The sequence below is a fragment of the Musa acuminata genome, chromosome BXJ2-5 (genome assembly GCF_036884655.1).
Source record: "Musa acuminata AAA Group cultivar baxijiao chromosome BXJ2-5, Cavendish_Baxijiao_AAA, whole genome shotgun sequence".
NCBI classification, from domain to species: domain Eukaryota; kingdom Viridiplantae; phylum Streptophyta; class Magnoliopsida; order Zingiberales; family Musaceae; genus Musa; species Musa acuminata.
Window position 1 is genome coordinate 43,811,563 of NC_088342.1, and position 25,080 is coordinate 43,836,642.

Below are 25,080 nucleotides of genomic sequence, written 5' to 3' on the forward strand. Positions count from 1 at the left end.
TAAGTGAAAAAATAAATAAAATTACCTCCTTGTTCTTCAGCAAAGCCTAGAGATAAACATTTTCTGCATATTGCTCAGCATGCTTGCTAAATCTTTTTCTTTCATTACAATATGCAGCAACTTCAGATACCACTTCAGATACAGGAACTTCACATCTCACAGCAGTAGACAACAATGCTTCTCTACCTTCCTCAGATTCTACAGCCTCCTTATCAAAATAAAGACCAGTAAAACATCCATTGCCAATCCCATCTATTGGGCCAAGTGAGAAAATGTTAGATTATGTGGCCCTATTTAATTAGGTAATATATATTATAGATATGATTGGATTTTGATTATGGTTATTGGACAATAGAAAAGAAGTTCATATTAAAGTAGGATTCTTTAGGAGATAGACTTGATGGGAGGAACACTCCTAATAACTTATCCTAGACTCTCTACTCTCGCTTATAAATAGACAGGACCTCTAGCGGCTAAGGGCATCATCTGTGATCATCTGAGTGCATCTAAGTAGCATCTCAGCAATTGAGAGATTAAGATTTTTTCTCTCAATCTCCCTCTCCACTAATCCCCTAATCCATCAATCTAGGTGGTCCTGTGAAAAGATAGGAAGAGAGGAGAAGGATCTAGTTCTCCTTGCAGATCCTTGCAGATTGATATTTCAGATCCGAAGATGAAGCGCTTGTAGATCAGATAAGGTTTATTCTTCTGAACAACAAGAAAGGTACGTATCATAATATCGTTAGATCCAATTTATTTGATTTTAATCTTGGTATAAAAGTTTTTACGCATTACAGATAGCATGATTATAGATTTTATGCTAACACTCCCTACTCAAATTCCCCGTTCTTAGTTGAATCTATTGATGCCTCGGAGGTCAGTGCATCATTCGATCCTCTCAACTTGGTCCCGGACACAACAGGATCCGACATTATAGCAACTGACTGTATCACCATCTATCTACACACAATCATGTTATGGAATCATCATAGACAATTATCAAATTTGATCGACAAAGATATACCGAACGAATCATTAAACTCTAATTGGGTTTTAGCCCGAGATAACTTCGTTATCAAACACAATAGGAATCGGACTCGCACTCCTAATCCGAGTTGGGTCAGTTTCAACACTACCCAATTTCATCTAAATAATTGAATTAAAATAGATAAAACTGGAAATAATAAAATCTAATAATTTAATGACACAATATTAAGTATAAAAACAAATCATATTATAATTCAAAATTTTATCTTTCATCAATTAGAAAGAAAATTTCTACAATTATCTATGCCATGAGTCCATAGCATATTTTCTTTCATGAATGAAGGTGAATTGAGATTCGAATATGATCAATCTCATACAAATCATTAATCGTAATAACAGAACATATTATCATTCCAAAAATAAAGTAATTAAATAACCTCATGAGAATAGAAGACCTCCATAATTTTTTTCCCACAATATGACTCTTTCTTTGGTTTAGATGGAGAACCTATTTAGAACATCTTAGCAAATCTTTCCCCACGATCAAAAAACTCTTTGATCACTTAAGATAGATGAGAAGAGGATAATTCCAACCATCTATCTAAATAGGAGAAGAGGAAGACTTGAAAAAATGTCTGAGATTTTAATTTCTATCTTTGATTTCATATTAATTAAAAAATAAAACTATACTTTATTTAAACATATTAATATAGGAAACATTATTTTTTTAAATTAAAATTCTTGATAAGATATTTAGAAAATAAATAAGGGTATTTTCATTAGAAATAAGAAGTAAATTAATTAATTAATTAATTAATTAATTAAGAAGCTTACGACTATAGCTTTTGTCGCTTGCACAACTACGGCACTTAGAATTGGTACCCATTGTTAGGGGGAGTCTCGCCAACTTGGCAACGTTAGCTCAAAGATCACCTCAGGTATTCGATCAACCTCACAGGTATAATACAAAACCAAATTAGTTTATATCTTATTTGAATATATTTGATTAGTTAAAGAGTTATTTCTCCAACATCACAAGTTGCCACATGACAACATGTGAAATAATTCTAATGTAGTTTGTAGATTACAAAGAAAGAAAGGAACAAGATACTAAATTATGATTGTAAATGAAGATTACAAATACTAAGATATTTCAAATCATTATTTCTATATAAATGGATGCCTATCATGGAAGATTATTTTCAAGATAAATTTAAAATGTTATCTTCTTCGAATAACAAAAGAACAAATAATTTATTTAGTTTGATTTAATTATATTTTTTATCTCTAATTTTTTCTCTTTTGTGATACTTAGGCTTATAAAAAGGGGCTAATACCCTGTAATAGAGATCATAAAAAAAATAGATTAATAAATTATGCTCTTTTCCTATATAATATGTGGGTGATGTGATATCATATTTTTTAAATAATATTATTCTATCATAAGATGTATATTGATGCAAAACCTATATTTTATGAATTTGATAGTTATATTTTATTTTATTATTATCTCTTTGTTATTTTTTTTCCCTCTTTAGTTCTCTTTCAAATAAATGAAGACCACCTCCTTCAACAATACATCGTAGACATATAATCTATCGAGAGTGGTTCATCGATCAAACATGAGGAATCTCATATCATCTACAAGCGGGCTATGATAGACTAAGTAGAATAGTAGAACAATAATATAAGTAGATTATTTAGGAATCATAAATTAAAATTAAATAATACTTTTTTACAAGCGAGGGGTGTTAACAAACAGATCTAAATAAAAAATAGATCTGAAATACTTCTATGATCCAAAGTATTTGATTTCAAAATATGACTTTGATATTAATCATAAGCATAAAAATCTTGATTATATTATTATTATACTAAAAATTTTAATGCTAGAAATTTAAATCACATAACAATAGATCAAATATACGATGTATTTCTTTCGATATCATTTAGAAAGTTTTTATCTGATCTGTAAGTGCACTATCATCGAATTCGAAATCTATAGTATATGCATGAAAAACTAGATTCACTTTCTTTTCTCTTCATATCCTTAACAATATTACTATTAGCAATGAATTAAGAACAAAGGGGAGATAAAAAAAAATATAATCTCTTAATAATTAGTTTATCTCTCAATAATATCATATATCCACATTGAGTCATAAGGTTATATCTATTTATAAGCGACAATAGAGAGTTTAGAATAAATAATTATGAGTTTATCTCCTAAGAAATCTTATAATAATCAAACTTCTTTTATATTGATCCATGTTCATAATCAAAATTCAATCATATAATTAGACAATCATCATATAATCCAACAACTCTAGATTCAAGTCAGATCTTCCCTCAGCTTTAATACTTGAGTAGAACCCCTCTTCCAACTCACCACCGCTCGAACACGAAGTGTTCGAAGCTTCCTACACGGTTTTAGCAATGAATCTTCCTCTAAGAAAGACATTTTTACTGGTTCAGCAGGTAGCAGCCATCGCAGCCTTAATGGACTCGATACCATGATCAACGAAAGCAGCAGCAACACCAACCATGCCTCAAATCCACCCCCATCTGAGTGCATTCCTAATTTATCGACTGTTTACTGTGATGGATCCTTCTTTCGCTAAGATGTCAAAGCAGGTCTAGCTTGTGCTTTGTGGATGGTAAGGACAACATAATCATAGAAGACAGTAACGTACATCAAGCTTCATCTCTACTCCAAGTTGAATTCTGGGCTATCTCAAGTTGATGCACTCACAAAAGCCTCCTATCTGAATCTACGAAACTTTATTCTCAAATCCAATTCTCTTAAGGCAGTTTTGTTTTATAATAAATCTAGGATATTTTTTTTTCTAGCTGAATCTGTGGGTGTTGTCTTTTGAATATGTTAATATGAAATAAAAAGAAACGATCACATGTAAATACAATTCATTCTCAAATAGTAGTAAAAAGGTACTATTAGCTTAAAATTAAACCATGAAAAAAAAATATTAAACTTCTTAAAAAAAATAATTTCAGATTTTAGAAGACTCTTATACTTCAGTTCTATTGGCTTTAATACTTAAGATTTGAATTATCTAGTAGATGTCAGATATTTATAGATGTGAAATATAAGAATTCTTAATCTTTATAATTCTATCTAATCTAATTTTAAAAAATAAAATATCAATTTAAGATCTTTCAAAATATATTTTAATCAATAAAATTAAGAACTCATTATCTCTCTAACTCTATCTAATCTTATTTAAAAGATAAAATGTTAATTTATAATATTTTAAAATTTACTTTTAACTTCTTAACCGTTAACAAGTTAAACAATTCTATAGCTCACAACCTTGTCAATGGAGCATTTTTGTTCTTCTCCAACCTTCCTTAGAGGAGAAGTTTTTTAATTTTATGGACTAATAGGGTCCAATTAGTTAATTGGTGATATGATTTTTTTTGACAAAAATAACACTCTTTCTCTCATTACAATCTGTATAAATTATTGGATTATTTTATTGGTGTGTATTTTAGTTATATTTATAACATAGTACGAGAAATTATTTATATATGAAATTATCGAAGTTATTTATAAATTATTGAAAAAAAATATCATCAACTAATGAGTCGGTCCAGTTAGATATTTATCAAAAGTGCTAAGTGCCTTCTGATAATTTCTCCCTATTAAAGTGGAGTGCTGATGTGGCGAACTGATGAGCGAGATCTATTGGGGGGATCGTTCATTAGGGATGATCTAGTCTTGTAACAGAGAGGTCGAGTAGAAGAATGGGGTCTCTCTTACTATGAGATCATCTCCTAACCACTAGTAGTCTTGCATGATAAGTCTACATTGGAGGCTTTCTTGCTTGACCCCTCGGATGCTTAAGTTAGCGAGAGGCAGAGGGGGAAGAAGACAACAACATGAGCTGTGTAAATGAGAGAGTAAAGAATAGAGAGGCTATTGCCTACTTGGCTTGGGGCATGACTTTTATACCTAGGCACTAAGCGATCTGGTCATGCCTTAGCCAAGGCCCCTCTTACTCTAAACTACGAAGGCTTTCATGAGAGCGATTTGCAGTCAATCGTTAATGCCTAGGGAAGTTGAGGCATGCTGTCATTAATGATCATTGATTTTCATTCCTTTATTGTCTGCTAGTCTACATAGTGGAGAGAGTTGGAGGGTGCCAATATTATCCCTATCATTTACGAAAGTTGAGACGTACTGTCATTAATGATCATTGGTTCTCATACCTTTATTGTTTGTTTGTTCACGTAGTCGAGGGAGCTTGAGGGTGCTAATATTGTCCCTATCAAGTGGGTGAGTTGGAGGGTGCTAATATTATCCCTGTCAGATGAGTAACACGTAAGTTGTCTATATTCTCATAATTAATTTATTTTATTTTTTTTAAAAAATAGAATTATTATTAAAATTAGTTTATAATATAAAATTTATAAATAATAACAATAATATTTATGAAGTTTTACATGTCAAAACAATATTGAAATATAAAACTTTGTCTAAATCATCACTGTATATATAGTTTTGCTTCGAAATTTACACGACCATTGTGTTCAATAATAGCATGAATAGCCACAGGAACGATGGATAAAACTCCGATCACCGAAGGAATGCGTAGAGGAGGAGTCACAGTTACATCGCTTTCTGTATTATAAGAACTTGGAGCAATAGTGATGCATTTATTTTTATCTTCGGGGGTAACTATTCGACATTGGCTTATCGTCAACCCTATATCTTCAATCTCACGACAACTCCTAGGAAGATGACTTTTTTGCGAGGGTTCAGTATTTGTACTAAGAACCAATATACCAGTAGTTGCAATCCATTTAACAACCAATCCTTCAACTTCACCAAAATATATCCTCCTCTCAATCTGTGAGAGAAAAAAACAAGAATCCATAGGATTAATATAGAAATAAAAGTATAAATTTATATCAAGATGAGGTGCTAAGATCTTACAGCAAATTTGTATATGTAGACTGTCATGAAATATGGCCCTACTGTTAGAACCCTGGCTTCGGAAAACATCACCTGCAAATAATAATGATAGCATAAGGATCAACTTCTCATGCTCAACCTAAAATGCCAATGAAAACAATCAAGTATGATCACTGTTTTGTATCTATGGCAGCAAATTAATCATAATATGATCAATTTTTCTCTCTAAAGCTACATGAAGTTATATATCTTTTGTATAATTACAGTATATATCCAATGTTACCACTATTTAATTTTATAATATAAAAAAATTTCAGATTTTTTTATCTCTATTATAAAATCTCATTTTTGAAAGTTAGATATATCTTATGGAATATTTTAGAACTTGTGTTCATCACTTATTCTTTATAAAAAAAAAAAGAAAAAATAGTAATTGAAAAAGAAAAAGAAGAAGATTACCTTCTTGTTCTTCAACAAAGCCCAGAGATAAACATTTTCTGTAGATTCCTCAGCATGCTTGCTAGCTCTTTTTCTTTCATTACAATATGCAGCAACTTCAGACACCACTTCAGATGCAGGAACTCCATATCTCACAGCTGCAGACAACAATGTTTCTCTACCTTCCTCAGATTCTGCAGCCTCCCTATCAAAATAAAGACCAGTAAAACATCCATTGCCAATCCCATCACCTGAATCAGATGCAGCACAACTCAGCCTTTTCTCCGCATAAGCCTCTTCGGCTTCAACCACTGCAGCCAATGTTCTATGTACAATAATGTCAGGATATCTTCTCAATGGAGAAGTGAAATGTGTGTAAAGTGGGATTGACAGTCCATAATGAGCCCACTCATCTTCTCTGCCTCTCAAATCTCCTGTGCAAAAATAGACTGCTAATTGCATTGTCCTTGCAGCACGTGCCAAAAGAATTTGAAGCAACACAGGATCATTCTTCAGTTTCTGTCTCATCCTGGGTAGTGCGAACTGAAGTTTGCCGGATGACGAAGCATCCAACTCGAGTCCACGTTTCCTACAAAATTCTTGGAACTCTTTGAGCTTCATCGACATTGGCTCAGCATGCCTGCGAAGTAGAGCACAGTCTGGAAAAGCCTTGGATATGACCTCTGAAACTGATCTATTTGCCAACAGCATCAACTCCTCAACAAGATAACTTGACTCCTTCCTCACACCAAGTAAGCTGTCATATGGATTCCCACTCTCATCCAACAAGAAGACAAGCTTAGGGGTCTCAATCCAAAATGCTCCATTTCTTAATCTGATCTCCCTCATCTTCTTGGTGATCCCATGCAGGCTTCTAAGAGAATCAACAACATCCTTTAACTCAAACTGCCCATGCAATTTAGGTACCGTTTTCCCTGAAACATCAACCTCAAATCCTCCATCGATGATGTCCTGCGCATCATCGTACGATAGCTTGCAGCATGAATGGATCACAGATCGGCCGATCCACCGCCCGGTGATGTTTCCGGTGTCATCAATGTCCCAAGTGATGGAGAAGGCAAGCCTATCCTCACCTGGTACAAGCGAACACGCTTCCTCGGAAAGCTCTGGAGGCAACATTGGCAGCTTGTGCTGCGGTATGTACACACTGGTGGATCGAATTCGGGCTTCTCTATCTAATGCTGTGTCTGGAAGAACAAACCTTGAAACATCAGCGATGTGGACACCGATTCGGAATACTTTTTCGGATACCTTTTCGATAGATATTGCATCATCGAGGTCGGTAGCAGATGCAGGATCGATTGTGAAGGTGCAAGTGTTTCTAAGGTCCTTTCTGGTCTCATATTCCTCCGTAGGGATCTTCCACGGTGCTTCTGGAAGACAAGACAAAGACTCCGGAGAGAAGTCTGCAGCTCTGATTGCATGCTCAAACAATACAGCACTTATCTGTGGCCCAATTTCCTCCGCTCGCCCCAACATGCGGATAACCTGTGCTTTGGGGCAGACACTTCCTTCCTTCCACTCCTCTATTCGAGCAGCTACCAATTCCCTTTCGATTGATACGTCGCCATTGATGAGCCTTTCCTTTGCACAACCTGGAAGACTTTCCACAGTGATTACCATCATTGGCAATTTGGAATTTGTAGGTATCAGTTGTATGTAATCCAACTCTCTTCCATATTCTTCTCCTTCAGGAAACCATGGATTCGAAGCAAGAAGACCAATCACTGCTTCACGACGAGGAGAGCTTCTGATGATAGACAAGACTCTCCCAGTTGGTCGCTTCGATGGATTGCAACTCAACGTAGCACGTATTCTCTCCAAAGCTCTTGCAGCTTCTCCCTTCTCGGAGTCCCTGTTCTCAGTTGAGTCGGTTGTTGCCTTGGAGATCAGAGCATCATTCGATCCCCTCAACTTGGTCCAGTACACAACAGGATCCAACATTACAGCAACCACATCACCTTCTATCTACAAATAATAACGTAAAGGAATCATCACACTGCGCAAATGTGATCCGCAAATACATACCGTATGAACATACCGCTCTGTTTTGTGCATCAGCTCCATTAATGAGAACGTCCACCGGGAGACCGTCGACGGTACAGAAGGCCTGCAGCAGCCAAGAAACAAACACCTGATAAGAATTCTGCAAGAACAGTAAAGAACAAGCTTTGTTACTGACCTCTTTCCGGTCATATGCGTTCACGCGAAATGTTGCTTTAAAGGCACGACCTTTCTGCAAGATCAAAGACTCGATCAGTATGGTTTCCACCACAAGAGTTCATCTCCTATGTAGCAGACAACAGGTTTACCTCGATCGCCTCTTTGACTGCCTGCTCTGGCCAATGAAGAGCAAAGTTCATCTGCGAATTGCGTGGAGGAGCTGCCACAGCAACAGGAACAGAGGAAGTCGGCAAAGGGTGGTTATTCGGGATCCCTGCAGAACATCAGACAAAAGAAAAAGAACAGATTTTTTGGTCAAATCTTGAAGGAGAGCAGAAGGAACGAAGAGGGTGGAGGCGCTAAGGCCAACCTGGTAGGAAGGCCATGGTGTCGCCTGCGCCGCTGCTTCTCCTCCTCGGCCTCTTGGCAGCTGCGTCGAGATAATTAATTCAGATCATTGACTGAACGTCGTTAATTAATTCATATTTTCTTTTGCTTATATAAATTAAAATAAAAACTTCGAGAAGAGGACTCGATCTTTTCTTTATCTTAATATAAATAAATAAATAAAAAAATAAATAAAATAATTCAGTAATTTTAGGAACTAGAAAGTTTTGAAAGAACCCTGAAAAATCATAAGACAATTCAGTATCATGAATACATTTTTGATTATTTATATTAAGAGTTTCATAATTCAGTATGCTTGACTTAGCCAACCAATCTTGTCGAATGAATTTGGCATAAGTTGAACCGCACATTGAACCGGCTCCAACTAAGCCCAATTGTTATTAAACCAGGCTAAATCGACTCTAATTAGGTTTAATTTCTCATTGAACCAGACTCAACAAGTCAGAAGCGATCTGTAAACCGATATGATATCGGATTGAAACCACCAAAATGAGTTTGAACCGTCCAAAAGTAGACCGAATTAATCAGCCTAAACCGACCTAATTGTGCTTACCTCGACTTGGGTTGGCCGTTGGTCTTTGCCAATCTACCCAGAGACCCGAATTGGGTTCAGCCATTGGGATAACTAGGAATCGAACCAGACCCATTTGGATCGGGCTCGCGCCCAAGCCTTGATCCGATCCGAGTTGGGTCAGTTCCAACACTACCCAATCTAATTTTCATTTTTTATAAATTTTAGAGTTCATCTAAATAATTGAATAAAATAGAGAAAATTGAAAATAATAAAATATAATAATTTTGTGACATTATCTTAACAAATCAAATTGATAAGATTAATTATTTAATATCATATTATAATTCAAAATTTTATTTTACATCGGTTAGAAAGAGAATTTCTACAATTATTTATGTCAAGAGTCGACTGCATATTTTCATGAATGAAGGTGAATTAAGATTCGAATATGATATAATATGCATAAAAATATATTCATATAATTAATCTTAATAATAGAACATATTATCATTTAAAAAATGAAATAATTAAATAGCTTACTAAGAATTGAAAGCCTCCTCAAATCTTTCCCCACGATCTAAATCTTTCTTTGGTTTAGATGGGGAACCTATTTAGAATACCTCAACAAATCTTTTCGCACGATCAAATTCTTTGATCACTTAAGATGGATTAGAAGATGATAATTCCAACCAAATAAATAGGAGAAGAGGAAGACTTGTAAAAATGTATGAGATTTTAATTTCTATCTTTGATTTCATATTAATTAAAAATAATAAAACTATGCCTTATTGTTATAGGAAATATTACTTAAAGGTATTATGGGAAATATTTTATATTTTAAAGGTATTAATATAGGAAATATTATTTTATTTTATTAAAATTCTTGATAAGCGTATTTATTTTATTTTAGTTAGAAAATAAATAAGCGTATTTTAATTTAGAAATAAAAAATTAATTAAATTAATTTAGAAACTTATAATGCACACCGATGGGGGGAGTTTGATACGTGTCACGTTAATAGGGGGAGTTTGATATACACAAAATTAGTTTATATCTTATTTGAATAAATTCAATTAGTTAAGGAGTTATTTCTCGATCACAAGTTGCCATATGTGAAATAATTCTAATGTAGTTTCTAGATTACAAAGAAAGAAAAAAAGAAGAAAGAAAATATAAAAAATAAATAAAGAAATTAACTTATGATTATAAATGAAATTTAGAAGATTATTTTCAAGATAAATTTGGGATGTTACCTTCTTCCAACAAGAAAAGAACAAATGATTTATTTTGTTTGATGTAATTGTGATTTTTTATTTCTAAATCTCTCTTTTGTAGTACTTAGGCTTATAAAAGGAGCCTAATACAGTGTAATAGAGATTATTAGAAAATGGATTAGTAAATTGTGTTCTTTTCTCATATAATGTGTTGGTGGTATGTTACCATATTTATTTTATTAATGAAATAATTTTATTATTAACGTAGAAAAAATTATTATTTATATCTGAATCAATCCGATATGGTCCAAATCCAAAGGCATAGGGGTGTTCGAGGGGGTGGTTGAGATGGCTTCGAGGTGAAAGTATCAAACTCTCGAGACATCACATAGTCTTAGAGGAGATAATCTGTAATTGTCCCAACGTCTCCCTCTTATCATTTTGTCCATGCAAGCATATGGGTGGAGGATAACTTGGACCTTTTCTTTCCATGATAGTTTTCACATGATGATTATATGTTTGATGATTGGTGAACATATATATATATAATACAATGTTGTAATTCTTTTTTCTTTACATCAATGTTCAAACCATCACATGAAAGATATCAAGAAAAATTAATTTATAATGAGGAATACTGAATACAGGGAGTCTTATGAAATAAATCTCGAGTTGTGAATATTGAAAAAAATTCATAACTCATTTTGATAAGTGTCCTCTTTAGTAAAAAGAGAGAATTATATGAGAACAAATAATAAGAGATCTTGATTCATAAAAAAATTCTCAAGTTATATATGTCGAGAAATCACGATTATGATTAGGATAAAAACTTCTCTATAGTAAATAGCATAGGAGAATAAATAATAAAATATCTCAATTCATGTATAAGAATTCTCAAGTCATGAAGATCATGATTCATAAAAAAAAATCTTAAGTTATAATTGAGAAATTAAAAAAAAACATAGTAGATAAAATAGTAGTGATACCAATCATAATTCATTTGGATAGTAAATAGCAAAAGAAACATAGGAGATAAAGGATCTTGATTCATATAGAATAAATCTCAAAGTTATAAATATCGAGAAGTCAAGATCATGATTTGGGTAATAACTCATTCAAATTCAAATCATCAAATCATCAAAATTACTTTCAAGATATTCAAAATATAAATAGATTGAGAACTTTCTTTAAAAAATACATTCTTTTTTTTTTATTTCAACTTATATGATTAATTTCATACATGCACACAAGTCTTCCATACAAAAACATTACATCATCATTTGAAAATAAAAAATAAGTTTCATCACAATCATCGAGATCAATAGTATAACACATTAAAATATCTTCAATCAAAAGTTTGATTTGTTAATAATTATTTTAATTCTAATAATTTTTCTTTTATTATTATTTGTTATAATAATACATTTTTCTTCTTAAATGAATATAACTCTTCACACTTAGTGCAATGAAATGAATTAAAGAGAAGCATGATCCCTTTTTTTTTATATTTTATATTGCTTACTAACTAATTTAAAATCATCTTGGAGGTACTCAAATCCTGCGAGAGAACCCTTCTCCTCGAGACCTATATAATGATGGTCGAGAGGACTAGTCTTCTTTAGCTCTTTTTTTTTCTTCTATCTTTTGCCCCTACAAGGGACTCAATATCGATATACTAATTCACTTTCTATGGCGATTTTGGCTAGGTGAGCTTATCACAAGTGGTATGAGCCTAGGATAGTTGAAGATGCACTAAACGCTAAAGCAACCCCAATGGTTTCAAATCAAAAGAAAAATGGGTTTGTTGATCCTAATCCCAATGTTAGATTCTATGTCAACATTGTGTTATCTTCTGTATGATCTCATGAAGAGCAATATATTAATGTAGATTATGATTATCTATCATGTTAGGCAGCGGAGTAAATCTTAGTTCAACCTTGAACCTATCAGTTTAATATCAAAAAATTTATAAGTTTGATAGTAGGGTCCTGCATAGCTAAACCGAGTGTATACTTGACAAATATTTTTTTGATGCTTAAGTTAATGATATTAGGAAAGTTAGTATACTTAGGACCTTTTGTAGATAGTTTTGGTAACATAGGGATCAAGTGATGAGTTATCTATGGCATTGGTTTCATAGGAATGTTAGATGTTACTCAAAAAGTCATATAAACCATCGAGAACATTAGGTTTATAGGAAGGTGGGCACCATTATATTGATTGTGTTGGCTACTTATCATATGTATCAAATTGACTAAGTATCTAAATGTCAAGTTGGTAACTATGCCACATTCAAATGTTTAACTTTATAAATAAATTCATCCTATTAATTTTAACTCTATAAATAAAATAAAATTGATAAGATTGGTTATTGACATAGCATACTATATATATATATATATATATATATATATATATATAGTATGATACTGAATCATGATTTATCTATATGTATGTATGTATGTATGTATGTATGACGTGACCTATTCCTGGCCATTATGTTCCCAATAAATTAGTTTTTATCTTATAATAAATACAAAGATCCTCAAAATGGAACTGTGAGAGTAAAAAGGTTTTGAATGGTTTTCAGGAAACAAGGGAGAGAAAGCATTACTATGTATGCATAGTATATGGTCCTCATATAGCTCAAGTCCTTTTATTTAGCAAAAGAACAAACACACAAGTTCTTTATTCTTGATCTGAATGAACCTTTCTAATGCATAGTTTGGACTGTCCTGGATAGGAGGCTAATAAGCTTTCTTGAGCTCTTAACAAGATCATCCTCCATAAAAGAGTCCCAACTCAAATCCACATCCTACTATCTAAGGAATTGATCTGTAAATTTTTGTTCAGTAATTAGACAGGATTTGCTTGTAGTTTTTTAGCACCATATATTAGCAATCCACAGAAAACCCCACTGGATCAGAGTAACATGAAGAAAAGGACCAAGAAAACATCAAGGTGATTATACAATATGGCAACATCTGATTATATTTTCCGGTGCCAAAGCAATGTATAGAAAGCCAACATAAGAACACAACAAGAGAAACCTCCTCGGTTCCCAGAATCCAATCCACAACCACACAAACTTTCTGATGAATATCCAGCATCACTAAGAACCAAAATTGTTTGCGAAATTGAGACGAATGTGTTATAATTTTATAAATCCTAACAACAGAGCCCACCAACAAATTGCGAAATTGTTTGCAAATATCCAAACTATGAAACGTGAGAAATACAACAGAGCCCACCAACAAAAAACACAGATGAGCCTCAGTTCATATTACATAGCAGGTGCCAGGAGCATCCCCGTTGGAATTTGCCTGTTTTGAAAAAAATAGCGCAGGCAAATCTCACTTCCAGCAAGCAGCTCGCTGATAAAGAAAATAAAACAGTCAAGCCACTTGCGACTCCAAAACCAATGCCTACCTTAATCCCTCCAAGAGAGAACTTCCAACGTAAATTATTAACAAACATCCACCTACTTCGATGCTTCATCGCTACACTACACCCACACATGGATGTTATATCTACACAGAATAAGCCCATTTGAGATGTTGAATCCTCCCTCCATATTGTTGGTTTCTGTCAAAAGTTTAACAAAAACACACCACTTGTTTGTACTTATTTCTCGTGCTTCTGAACATCTCTTGACCTCATTTAAAATATGAGCACACATACAGTCTTGCCATAATATCTACTGGACCATCATGCCCGCCAACTGCATGGAGAGCCACAGGTATGGTGGATAAATGTCGGATCACCAAAGGAAAGGAACAGGGAGCAGTGCCATTGTTTTGTGCTGCAGTGACAGTGGAGAATAGATTGGAAGTACTAGGCACAGTGGTGTATTCATTGTCTTCTTCAGGTAAGACTAATTGAGATGTGCTAAGCAACAATGCTACATCTTCAATTACACGGAACTTCCCAGGGAAACCCCTTCTCTGAAAGGGTTTAATCTTCGGTATATCTAGAATTAATGTACCAGTAGTCTCCAACCATTCAACAGTCAAGCCTTCAACTTCATCATAATATATCCGCCTCTCAAGCTATGAGAAAAGGGAAAAGCCATGAGATTGAGATAGTCGGAAGTATAAATTTATATCAAGATGAGGTTAGGATCTTACAGCAAAATTGTTTATGTAAACTGTCATGAATCTCGGTCCTAGTCCCAGTACCCTGGCACCGGAAAGTAGCACCTGCAAGTGATGACAAGATAAAGATCAATATATTAGGTTCAAACCAAAATGTCACAAAAAAAGAATTGTCGATTAGCACATAAGAGTAAATATAACATGATATAATCAAAGTTCACCATAAACAAAACAATAAATTAACCACAAATGAAGTAACAACAATTTTGGTAAAAAGGATATGGGAGTGCAGGCAAAGGTCATCTCATCTCCAACTTTTGGGCTTTCTGGACACTAGGATTCCAAATACCCATCATACTTCTACTTTCTGATATGAAATGACAAAAAAAAAACCACACAACAATATACAACGACTTCCAAAAACTTGATAGTGGTTCTTCTGGGACTTCTCCAGAAATCTCAACTCTGACCCCTAATGATGGAACCATATCTTAGGAAGTAAAGAGCTATTAAGCATGAAGGGCAAAACAAAGCGACTCAATTTGTTAGCATGCAGACTGCAATTGGAGGAAACTGAAAAAGCCTGCTTGATAGTTTCTTAAGTAAAATCTTAATATCAAGCATTTTAAAAGTGAATTGTTTCAGAACATCCTCATATTGCTTAGTTGAAGCACGCCTTATATGATAGTTTACTGGTAGTTTAACTTCTTGAGCTCATAAAGCACCAACATACATTGTATTTAATTGAAAAATTAAAATTACCTCCCTGTTCTTCAACAAAGTCCAAAGATAAAGCTTTTCACCAGATTCCTCGGCATACTTGCTAGCTCTTTTTCGTTCATTGCAATATGCAGCAACTTCAGAAACCACTTCAGATCCAGGAACTTTATATTTCATAGCAGCAGATAATAATGCTTCTCTACCTAGCTCAGATTCTGCAGCATCCTTATCAAAATAAAGACCAGTAAAACATTTATTGACAATTTCATCACCATATATCTGATCATTAGCTGTAACGGAACTCTCCCTTTGCTTCGAATAAACCTCTTCAGCTTCAACTACTGCAGATAATGTTCGATGCACAAGAATATCAGGATATCTTCGCAATGGAGAACTGAAATGTGTGTAGAGTGGAATTGACAGTCCATAATGAGCCCAATCATTTTCTCTGCCTCTTAAATCTCCTGAGCAAAAATAGGTTGCCGGCTGCATGGGCTTTGAAGCATATGAGATTAGAATGTCAAACAACACAGGATCATTCTTTAATTTCTTTCTTATATTAGACAGTGAGAGGTGAAGCTTGCCAGATGACGAAGCATCTAACTCAAAACCATGTTTGCTACAAAATGCTTCAAACTCTTTAAGCTTCCTCAAATTAGGTTCAGGATGCCTACGAAGTAGAGCACAATCCGGAAAAGCCCTGGATATAACCTCTGCAACTGATTTATTTGCCAATAGCATCAACTCCTCAACAAGAGAACAGGATTCCTTCCTCTCCTTAAGAAAGCTATCATATGGAGTCCCATTCTCATCAAACAAGATGACAAGCTTAGGATTCTCAAGCCCAAGAGCTCCATCTTTGAATCTAATCTCCCTCAGCTTATTAATAATCTCATGAAGGCTTCTAAGAGAATTGACAACATCCTTTAGTTCAAACTGCCCATGCAATTCAGGAACTGATTTTCCAGAAAGACCAAGTCCATCAATCTCAAATCCTACATCTATAATATCCTGTACGATATCATATGATAGCTTGCAGCATGAACGAATCACAGATCGACCAATCCAGCGGCTCATGATATTTCCAGAATCATCAATGTCCCAAATAATCGAGAAGGCAAGCCTATCCTGACCTGGTAAAAGTGAGCACACTTCTTCAGAAAGTTTTGGAGGCAACATTGGCAATTTATGTTGTAAAATGTACACGCTGGTAGATCGAACTTGGGCTTCCGTATCTGATGCTGTGTCTGGGAGAACAAAGCATGAGACATCAGCAATGTGAACACCAATTCGATATATTTTATCAGACACTTTTTCAATAGATAATGCATCGTCCAGGTCGATAGCAGAAGAAGGATCGATTGTAAATGTGCAAGTATTTCTAAGATCCTTTCTGGATTTATGCTCCTCCATAGGGATCGTCCATGGTACATTTGGAAGACAAGCCAAAGACTCGGGAGAAAAGTCAGCAGCTCTAATTGCATTTTCAAACAATATAGAACTTATTTGTGGTTCAATTTCCCCACCTCGCCCCAAAATATGGATAACCTTGACTTTGGGGCAAAGGCTTTCTTCATTCCACTCATCTATTCGTGCAGCTACCAATTCCCTTTCAATTGATACATCACCATTCATAAGTCTTTCCTTTGCACAACCTGGAAGGTTTCTCACAGTAACTACCATCTTTGGAAATTTGGAATCTGTAGGTATCAGCTGTATGTAATCCAAGCCAGCGGAAAATACAGGCTCCTTGTTTTTCTTAGACAACTGTCCATTACTTTGTCTTCCATTTTCTTCCCCTTCAGGAATCCATAGCTTCAAAGCAAGGAAACCAATTACTGCTTCACGACGAGGAGAGTTTCTGATGATAGACAAGACTCTTCCAGTAGGACGTTTTGATTGATTAGAACTTATCATAGCACATATTCTCTCTAAAGCTCTTGCAGCTTCTCCCTGCTGACAGTCACCATTCTTGGTTGAATTTGTTGAAGCCCTGGAGTGGTTGCATCGATTGTACCTGCTATCAGAGGTCATATATCTATTTCCAAGATCACTACTAACAGATTCACTAAAACCACTGTTTTCATGATTTTGATCTCCGTTGTCAACTGGGAGCATATTATTACTGGAATTGCAGTGGGCATCAACTTGTTCATTCTTGGCATCAATATTGTCAATCACTCCACTGACCTCGGTCAGCGTATCTGAACCACACGATGCACCAGGACTGCTGCGGACATTTAATCCTTTCAACTTGGTCCAGTATGCAATAGGGTCCAACATTACAGCAACAATATCACCTTCTACCTACAAAAAGTTGTTAAAATCACCAAACAGAAGTATGTCAAGGAATCTTCAAGGTGATTTCCATGCAGGATCAGTTTACTCTAAACAAGTAGTTATGTGTATTATTAGAATATAGTACACCTTCCATCCAAAAATAAAGTAGCATTTGAAGAATGCATATGAACACAACAATACCACAAAAATATCATACACGGTAATATCTGCAAAAAGGTCTTCCAGGATACATCTTAGCAATAAATACACTACTTGTTTCTCTCTCTGCTTTGAAGAGAAACACATAAAGTTATGCATGGAGAAACACATCAAAAGGATCCGTCCATCTAACAGTTTTCTGAACAGGTTGCAGGACTTGAGAAGAATGAAGTCAAAAAGTAATGCATGAACCTTTTGTAGCAATTAAAAGTGTATTTTAATAATAATTTGTTGTGATAAAAGCAAAATTTCATATGCAGCTACAACAAAAAATATTCATCCAACAAAAATAAAGCTTATGTGGCAGTCAACCTCCTCCATTATCGTGAATTTGCAGCATAATGCAAAAAAGGTGACCTACTGTCACGGACAAACTTCGAAACAGGATGTTTGGTGTAATGCATATGAATGTCCGTGTCTTTCGGCATGTTCATGCCCTGTACAGCATGTAGAGGGGCGGCCAAAGGCTTAATAGTCCCATTTTAGTTGGGTTGGTGGCCTCTTTAGGCTTGTAAATAAAGGTTGTGTCATGTGGACACGTGCGAGAGATTTTCGATCTGTAATGGACCATTTTTATCCTTTGTTGTGCCACTGTTCAGAGCTTGTAAAGTATGTTTGTAATTTGCATTGTCTATGAAGTGTTTTTCGGAGATGTTTGCTTGTGGATCCCGATTGAGGCGTTCTCTCTAACCCGTTCTCTCTTTTGTTGGTCCTAAGGGACAATGGGAGGCTTCGGGGAGGCTGACCTTTGCGGACGGACACGCAAGGGTGCCGCACGACTTAGGCAAATCCAGCTAAGGTCGTGACATTATGGTATCAGAGTGGGACAAGCACTCATAGAAACACTTAGCATGCAAACGTGGGGGACCTAGCGGGGCTGCGTCGAGGGCAGTCAGCACACGCGCGACCGTTTGAGGGAAAACGGGCATAGAGATGTAGGGAAAAGAGTCGCTCAGAGGAGCGGGCATCTGACATTGGCATTCAGAGGAATGGCCAACCCTTCGCGCAAGAGGCACCACGAGAACAGGCAAGCTTGGAAGAATGTGGAGCGCACAAAGGTTGGGATCGCTGAGTTTGAGCTACGGCTCAACGTTGACAACTATACTTGATGGTGCTCAAGACAAGCGAGGCGCTTGGAAAAGGATGAGACCATCCAAGGTGGAATGAGTTGCTCAATGACCAAAAGAGTTCTGCAAAGCTCACAGAGGTGAGGGGAATTGCTAACTCGAAGAATTCGGTACTCATACATGGGCTTGTATGCGGATGATGGAATGTTCGTGGCCATCCCAAGGCGACCGAAATTCGGTGCCATGGAACATTGAAACTTTCTCTTCGGCATGTAAAGGATACGTCCGTAGGAGGCTGAAGTGTGCAACGAGTTCAGCATGTTACTAGGCCTTGAGGGGTGTAGCGGGGGCTGTATTGACGGGGAGTCGCAATCTAGCAAGTGTGTTTGCAGAAGGCAGAACAATGCACAGTTTGTTCAGCAGATCGGAGTAGTCCAAGGGGATGGTGGTCTCCCAAACGAAGAGAGATGTTGCTCCAACGGGATAGTTATCCAAGAGGGATAAGTCCCGGCTCTCCAGAGGGAGAATCAGGTGAGACGGACCTCACATGTTGAGGAGGAGTACCTCAACAAACAAAAACTCCACGAAGCTCGATGGACTGAGCAAGCGGCGAGGAGTCGTCGCATGATCTCGCTTGAGAGAATGCATTAGTGGATGCATTGCGAGATCAAGTGGGGGAGCGACCCAAAGCAACTTAAATGAAGGCACACTTGGAGTCGATGTGGAGATCAGACTCAAGGGAGGGCTGACCCGTGGAATGGTGGGCGCGAGGACCACCATCGACTCAATGCAAAAACGAGGAGCGGAGCAACTTGAGTGTAACTTGGCGAAGTACACAAGCCGCATGAAGGGAGCCAGCTTAGAAGTTGGAACATGGAGTAGAGGCATAGTGCTTTCCTTAGACAGAGGTCAAGGACATGAACTCTTGCAGAGGCAAGAGTAGGATCATGTTGTTCCATGGGTCCTTCATTCTAACGGAGCGGACTCATCTTGCATGGTGCCAAAGACGAAGGGAGCTTCGGGGCACATGCCCTTTATCTCGGAGAAGCATTTGATGGAGGAACTAAGGCGACTCAATTTGCGGAGGCGAAGTTGGGTTCAGAAGGCCTTAGCACGGGGCAAGAGGATGCAAAGGCGGGTACTCTTGAAGAATATGCCACAGTGTTGCCATTCAAGTTGCCATGAAGGAAGCAGTGCGCAGCGGAGATTGTACTGGTAGGGGCAGAGGCCTAGGATCCAGACAATGGTGCACAAATTACAGTGAAGTCGGTGGACTTCGGAAGCTACTATGCGACGGACTGTCCTAGAGCGGTGCTTCATCTAGGTGTGACCCAAGAGTGGGTGGATGAAGGTCGATTGCCAAAGGAGCGAACAAAATCGAAGGTGGAGGAGACCCTGCGATGTATTGGTAGAGGCCACACATGGAGGGTTCACAATTCGAGTTTATTCCACAAGGATCAGAATGCAATGGAGATGTCACCAGGAGGCGACATGGTGCAGCGGATCGTGGTGGAACAGTTCGTGGCAATGCGATACACACGACTGAGACCCGTGAGGGATTAGATCATATGGAGGTATGATCGGGAGCTACTGGAAGCTCCACTTCGGTGAACAACACGACGGCAGGAAGGGCTATGGATTCAAGGAGTGAAGGCCATGGTACCGCAGAGGCGGGTCTTCCGTGCGTGCATCGAATTTTGCATCGGATGAAAACCTTGGTCATCAGCATATGGGGGCTGTGTTCCACCAAGGGAAAAGTTCGAATGCAAGTACCAGTGAGTTCCATGGGAGGGACTTGATCATGCAGAGGTATGATCGAAGCAGCTGGAGAGTTGGACTGCTCCAGAGCTCATATTCGCTTAAGGGAGCCCGACAAGTCAGAGGACAAGGTCGAGTAAGCAAACGTTGCTACCAAGGAAGCTAAGGAGAACAGAATCGGTGCAAACCCTACAACGTGATGGCAGAGGCCATGCATGGGAGTTGCAGTCTGTCTTTCCATCGACCAAACAGTCTGCTTGGAGAACACAGAGGTGTTGAAGCAGGGGGTCGAAAGGGGCGAGGAAACGACGACGAGTCCAGAGGGACTTAGCTACCCAAAATCAAGCATCAGTTAGAATGGAGGTGGACTCAGAGGAGCGCCACGGAGACATATCTACTGATTATGAAGAAAAGGGATACAGATGCGAGGCGACGGATAGTAGGGCTATGGGCATGGCAGCGCCATGGTACCGCAGAGGCGGGACTTCCGTGAAAGTCATTGATCCCTTGCTCTCATGGAGGGAGAGCGCTTGGTCGTAAAAGGGGCCGAGGAGGTGGAGCATGCAGAGGCAGACTCCAAGTACCGAGACAAGGCTGAAGGGCAGAGGCCAAGAAACTTCGTAAGACCGGTGTCAACAAGTTTCTCATCAAGATAGCCGTAAGTGAAGGACTTCGGGTCATGCAAGAGTGCACGACCAAGGAACGAAGCAGGCAGTACGCGGTGCTGTACCTTTGCTACTCAGCGGAGTAGGCGGCAGGGTTGATGGAGAAGACGGTACAATCCCAGAGGCGACCTCATCTATCTGAGAATTACTCTAAGTTGGGGTGAAAACTTCCCGCATTCCAGAAGTTCGATGGCATTGAGAAGGTGAATCACAGTAGCTAACTCAACGCAAGGAGTGCAAACACTTCAAGTGCTTCAGAAGTGTGAGCAAAGAGCAGGCGAAGGCTAGTAACCAGCTCGATGCATGAAGTACAACCTCGAGGAGGCGGGCGAAGTCAAGTAACCTTTGCCTTCTCAACTCTCAAGAGAATGGGCGAAACCGAGTACCCCAGTTCTCTTATCTATCCAGCAGAGGAGCTCTGCACAAGTTCAAAGACCCTTCGAAGATAATGGAAGACAATAGTTGTCAAATCCTCACCAACGGTGATCAGTGCTACTGAGAGTAGATTGTCCGCTTCATTTCCCAACGAAATGCCAATCGAAAGCGGAAGTGATGCGAACCTACTTGGATGTGACAACTAACCGAAAGGAGAGTCAATGAGCAGATTTTGTGGAGGAAGGACCCAAAACTTCATAAGCTTGCGAGACGATGCTCGTTAAAGCTCCAACAAGCATCCACCCAGTTCAAGCAGCATGTGGAATTTTGAGAGACTGGCGCAGGAAGGATGGTCTTTTCCTTCATCTAGGAGATCCGCAGGAATCAACAAGGATCAACACAACTCAGCCAACCCCACACCAGAGTCAGAGTCATTGGCGAGTTGAAGCAGCATGGCGGATCAAAGGTTCGACTACTCAAAAACAGCAGCGGAGAGCAGTTGGGAACCAGGAGGTGCATTGCAGCTGGAGCAGAAGATTGAAGACTCAACAAAGGTAAGGAGTTGCAGTGTCGGCAAAGGCTTCGACGAGGACGTCGAAGGAATAAGTGGGGGAGAATGTCACGGACAAACTTCGAAACAGGATGTTTGGTGTAATGCATATGAATGTCCGTGTCTTTCGGCATGTTCATGCCCTGTACAGCATGTAGAGGGGCGGCCAAAGGCTTAATAGTCTCATTTTAGTTGGGTTGTTGGCCTCTTTAGGCTTGTAAATAAAGGTTGTGTCATGTGGACACGTGCGAGAGATTTTCGGTCTATAATGGACCATTTTTACCCTTTGTTGTGTCACTGTTCAGAGCTTGTAAAGTATGTTTGTAATTTGCATTGTCTATGAAGTGTTTTTCGGAGATGTCTGCTTGTGGATCCCGATTGAGGTGTTCTCTCTAACCCGTTCTCTCTTTTGTTGGTCCTAAGGGACAATGGGAGGCTTCGGGGAGGCTGACCTTTGCGGACGGACACGCAAGGGTACCGCACGACTTAGGCAAATCCAGCTAAGGTCGTGACACTACGTGCAGGATCAGTTTAATGGAAACTATGCAAATGTAATGCAAAAAGACATAGTAAGAGACTATGTAAATTGAGTATGATTCAGATGATCAATAAACAAGCACACACCGCAGAGCAAGTTTTAAGGTAGTTTCAATTGTCCAAATAAGGTAAACATCATTGGACCTGCAAGTGCCTTTTAACTAAGTGTTTCTCAGATAACTCTTAACAAGACAAACAAAACCACCTATTCTATAGAAAATATATGTGTCACCAACAACAACAGAACAGCTTACCACATATCCTATACTAAACATGTATCACCAACAAAAATTAGAACAATTTAGAAAAGAAGAAGATACTGTGAATCTTCCAAAAATATGAACCAATGATCAGTCACCAAACATGTATTCATTGTTAAATTTAGTAATTTTTCAACTGCACTGTAGGATCATCAACACTCAGCAGAAAGAAGCATACAACAGACAGTGCATGTAGGATTACATAAAGCTCTGTTATCACACTAAATGAACATACCGCTCTATTTTGAGCAGCAACTCCATTAATAAGAACATCCACCAGGAGACCATCTATGGTACAGTAGGCCTGCAGCAGCAAAGAAACACACCCAATAAGAATTCAACAAGAATATGTTTTACAAACCAAAATTTCAAAAACAAGCTTTGTTCCTTGCCTCGAGGCGGTTATGTGCATTCACACGAAATGTTGCTTTAAAGGCACGACCTTTCTACAAAATTAAAGACACAAAAAAAAGGTCAATCAGTATGGTTCCTCTCTCTAAAGTTTCTCTCCTATTATACTAAACAAAAGGATTACCTCGATCGCCTCTTCAACAGCCTGCTCCGACCAATGAGGAGCAAAATACTTCTTCGAGTTGCGTAGAGGAGCTGCCATAGCAGCAGGAACCTCCTTCGCAGGAACTGAGGAAGCCGGCAAAGGGCAGGACTTCGAGATCTCCTCGCCGATCACTCCTGCAGGCGGGAATGTGGAGTTCGACCCTCCAAAATTCCCGTCACCGTTGAAGTGCATCGGGGGAAGGGAATTGAAGGCGATATCGGATGCGCTGATCGGACCAGCGCCCATGATGCCAGTCCAATTCCCCGGCCGCCCGCACGATGTGTCCACCGAGCTGCAACCTCCACCTGTCCAAAATTCCCCGCAGAACATCAACGAAACGAAGAAAAAAAAAACCTTACTTTTAGGCCAAATCTTGAACGAATCAGATCAATTTAAAACCCTAGAGAACAAAAGGCAACCTGGTAGAACAACCAGATTCTGCTTTTGGCGGCGGCTCTGTCGCCGCCGCCGCTTCTTCTCCTTATCGGCCTCCTTCGCAGCTACCGCTGCCGCCACCTGTTCACCTACGTCTCCCATGGCTGGAATCGGATACCCACCAACAGAACCGGAGAACAAAGAAAGAGAATAAAAGGGTAGCAGAAGAAAGGACGAGAGAGGACAAGAAGGAACCCTAGATCTGGAGATGGATGGATCGCCTCCTCTTTCCGATAACGGGGGAAAAAATAAGAAGCATCGGAAGGGGAAGGGATCGGGAGGAGGAGGAGGAGAAGGAAAGGAAAGAAGAAACTAGACCAAAGCCTTGGGCTTTATTCTTCGAGGGCGAGGGTCAATTGCGGGGGTAAGGAGGAAGTGGTGGAGGAGAAGACGACATGATTGGTCGGCAAGGACAATCGCGCCGACCTCTCCTTTGTTTTGCCCTTTTTCTTTTACTTTCCGTGTCTTTTTCGCCTCCTCTTTTCCTCTCTCCGCGAGTCAGGCAATTGGTGCCCAACGCTGCCCAGGAGACAGGGGAAGACGGCCCCGTGTCACGGGAGAAATCGTGAGGGTCCCACGCCACCCGACGTCAATGTATGTCGAGCGCCGTGTTCGATGGATCGAGCGAGACAGGCGGCTGATCCGGCCTCTCGGTGTACTGGCGTATACTGTTGCGGAGAAGGCCGATTTGTACATGATAGGACTGTCGCTCGCTCGCTCTCGATCGGATTAGGTAATTGTACTGGCAATTCCTCGAACAGGTTACGGTCGGGTCTCGATTGGGAACGTGGCTCGCACGTGCAACATGCTTCTACGCCACAGAGGGTTAAATGTGCGTAATACAACTTGTCACTTGGAACGCGCGTACTTTACAATGGTCGACACG

The 25,080-nt window shown here is 38.4% G+C and overlaps 2 protein-coding genes across 2 annotated transcripts; both read right to left on the reverse strand.

The window, feature by feature from the left end:
* Positions 1-5,476: 5,476 nt before the first annotated feature.
* Positions 5,477-8,868, reverse strand: LOC135611850 (DIS3-like exonuclease 2). Its single transcript, XM_065107498.1, has 6 exons — positions 8,692-8,868; positions 8,562-8,615; positions 8,421-8,489; positions 6,380-8,347; positions 5,942-6,013; positions 5,477-5,855 (listed from the first exon to the last, which is right to left on the reverse strand). The coding sequence occupies exons 1-6, from the start codon at positions 8,740-8,742 to the stop codon at positions 5,490-5,492; spliced, it is 2,580 nt and encodes an 859-aa protein (XP_064963570.1). The 5' UTR covers positions 8,743-8,868; the 3' UTR covers positions 5,477-5,489.
* A 4,947-nt stretch (positions 8,869-13,815) lies between these two features.
* On the reverse strand, positions 13,816-24,602 carry LOC103985468 (DIS3-like exonuclease 2). The gene is made up of 7 exons (XM_009403169.3): positions 24,179-24,602; positions 23,739-24,064; positions 23,596-23,649; positions 23,439-23,507; positions 15,535-17,799; positions 14,806-14,877; positions 13,816-14,727 (listed from the first exon to the last, which is right to left on the reverse strand). Exons 1-7 carry the CDS (start codon positions 24,294-24,296, stop codon positions 14,335-14,337), a joined length of 3,297 nt encoding a protein of 1,098 aa, XP_009401444.2. The 5' UTR covers positions 24,297-24,602; the 3' UTR covers positions 13,816-14,334.
* Positions 24,603-25,080: the final 478 nt, after the last annotated feature.

What these genes read in the sequence shown, in the direction of transcription:
- LOC135611850 (XM_065107498.1), bottom strand. Translation starts at nt 8,742, where the DNA reads ATGAACTTTGCTCTTCATTGGCCAGAGCAGGCAGTCAAAGAGGCGATC. An exon ending in CAGTCAAAGAGGCGATCGAG is followed by an intron (nt 8,616 to 8,691) that starts GTAAACCTGTTG and finishes TTGATCTTGCAG; the next exon opens with AAAGGTCGTGCCTTTAAAGC. An exon ending in ACGCATATGACCGGAAAGAG is followed by an intron (nt 8,490 to 8,561) that starts GTCAGTAACAAA and finishes TGGCTGCTGCAG; the next exon opens with GCCTTCTGTACCGTCGACGG.
- LOC103985468 (XM_009403169.3), bottom strand. Translation starts at nt 24,296, where the DNA reads ATGGGAGACGTAGGTGAACAGGTGGCGGCAGCGGTAGCTGCGAAGGAG. An exon ending in TTGCTGCTCAAAATAGAGCG is followed by an intron (nt 17,800 to 23,438) that starts GTATGTTCATTT and finishes AACTTTTTGTAG; the next exon opens with GTAGAAGGTGATATTGTTGC. An exon ending in TTTACATAAACAATTTTGCT is followed by an intron (nt 14,728 to 14,805) that starts GTAAGATCCTAA and finishes CTTTTCTCATAG; the next exon opens with CTTGAGAGGCGGATATATTA.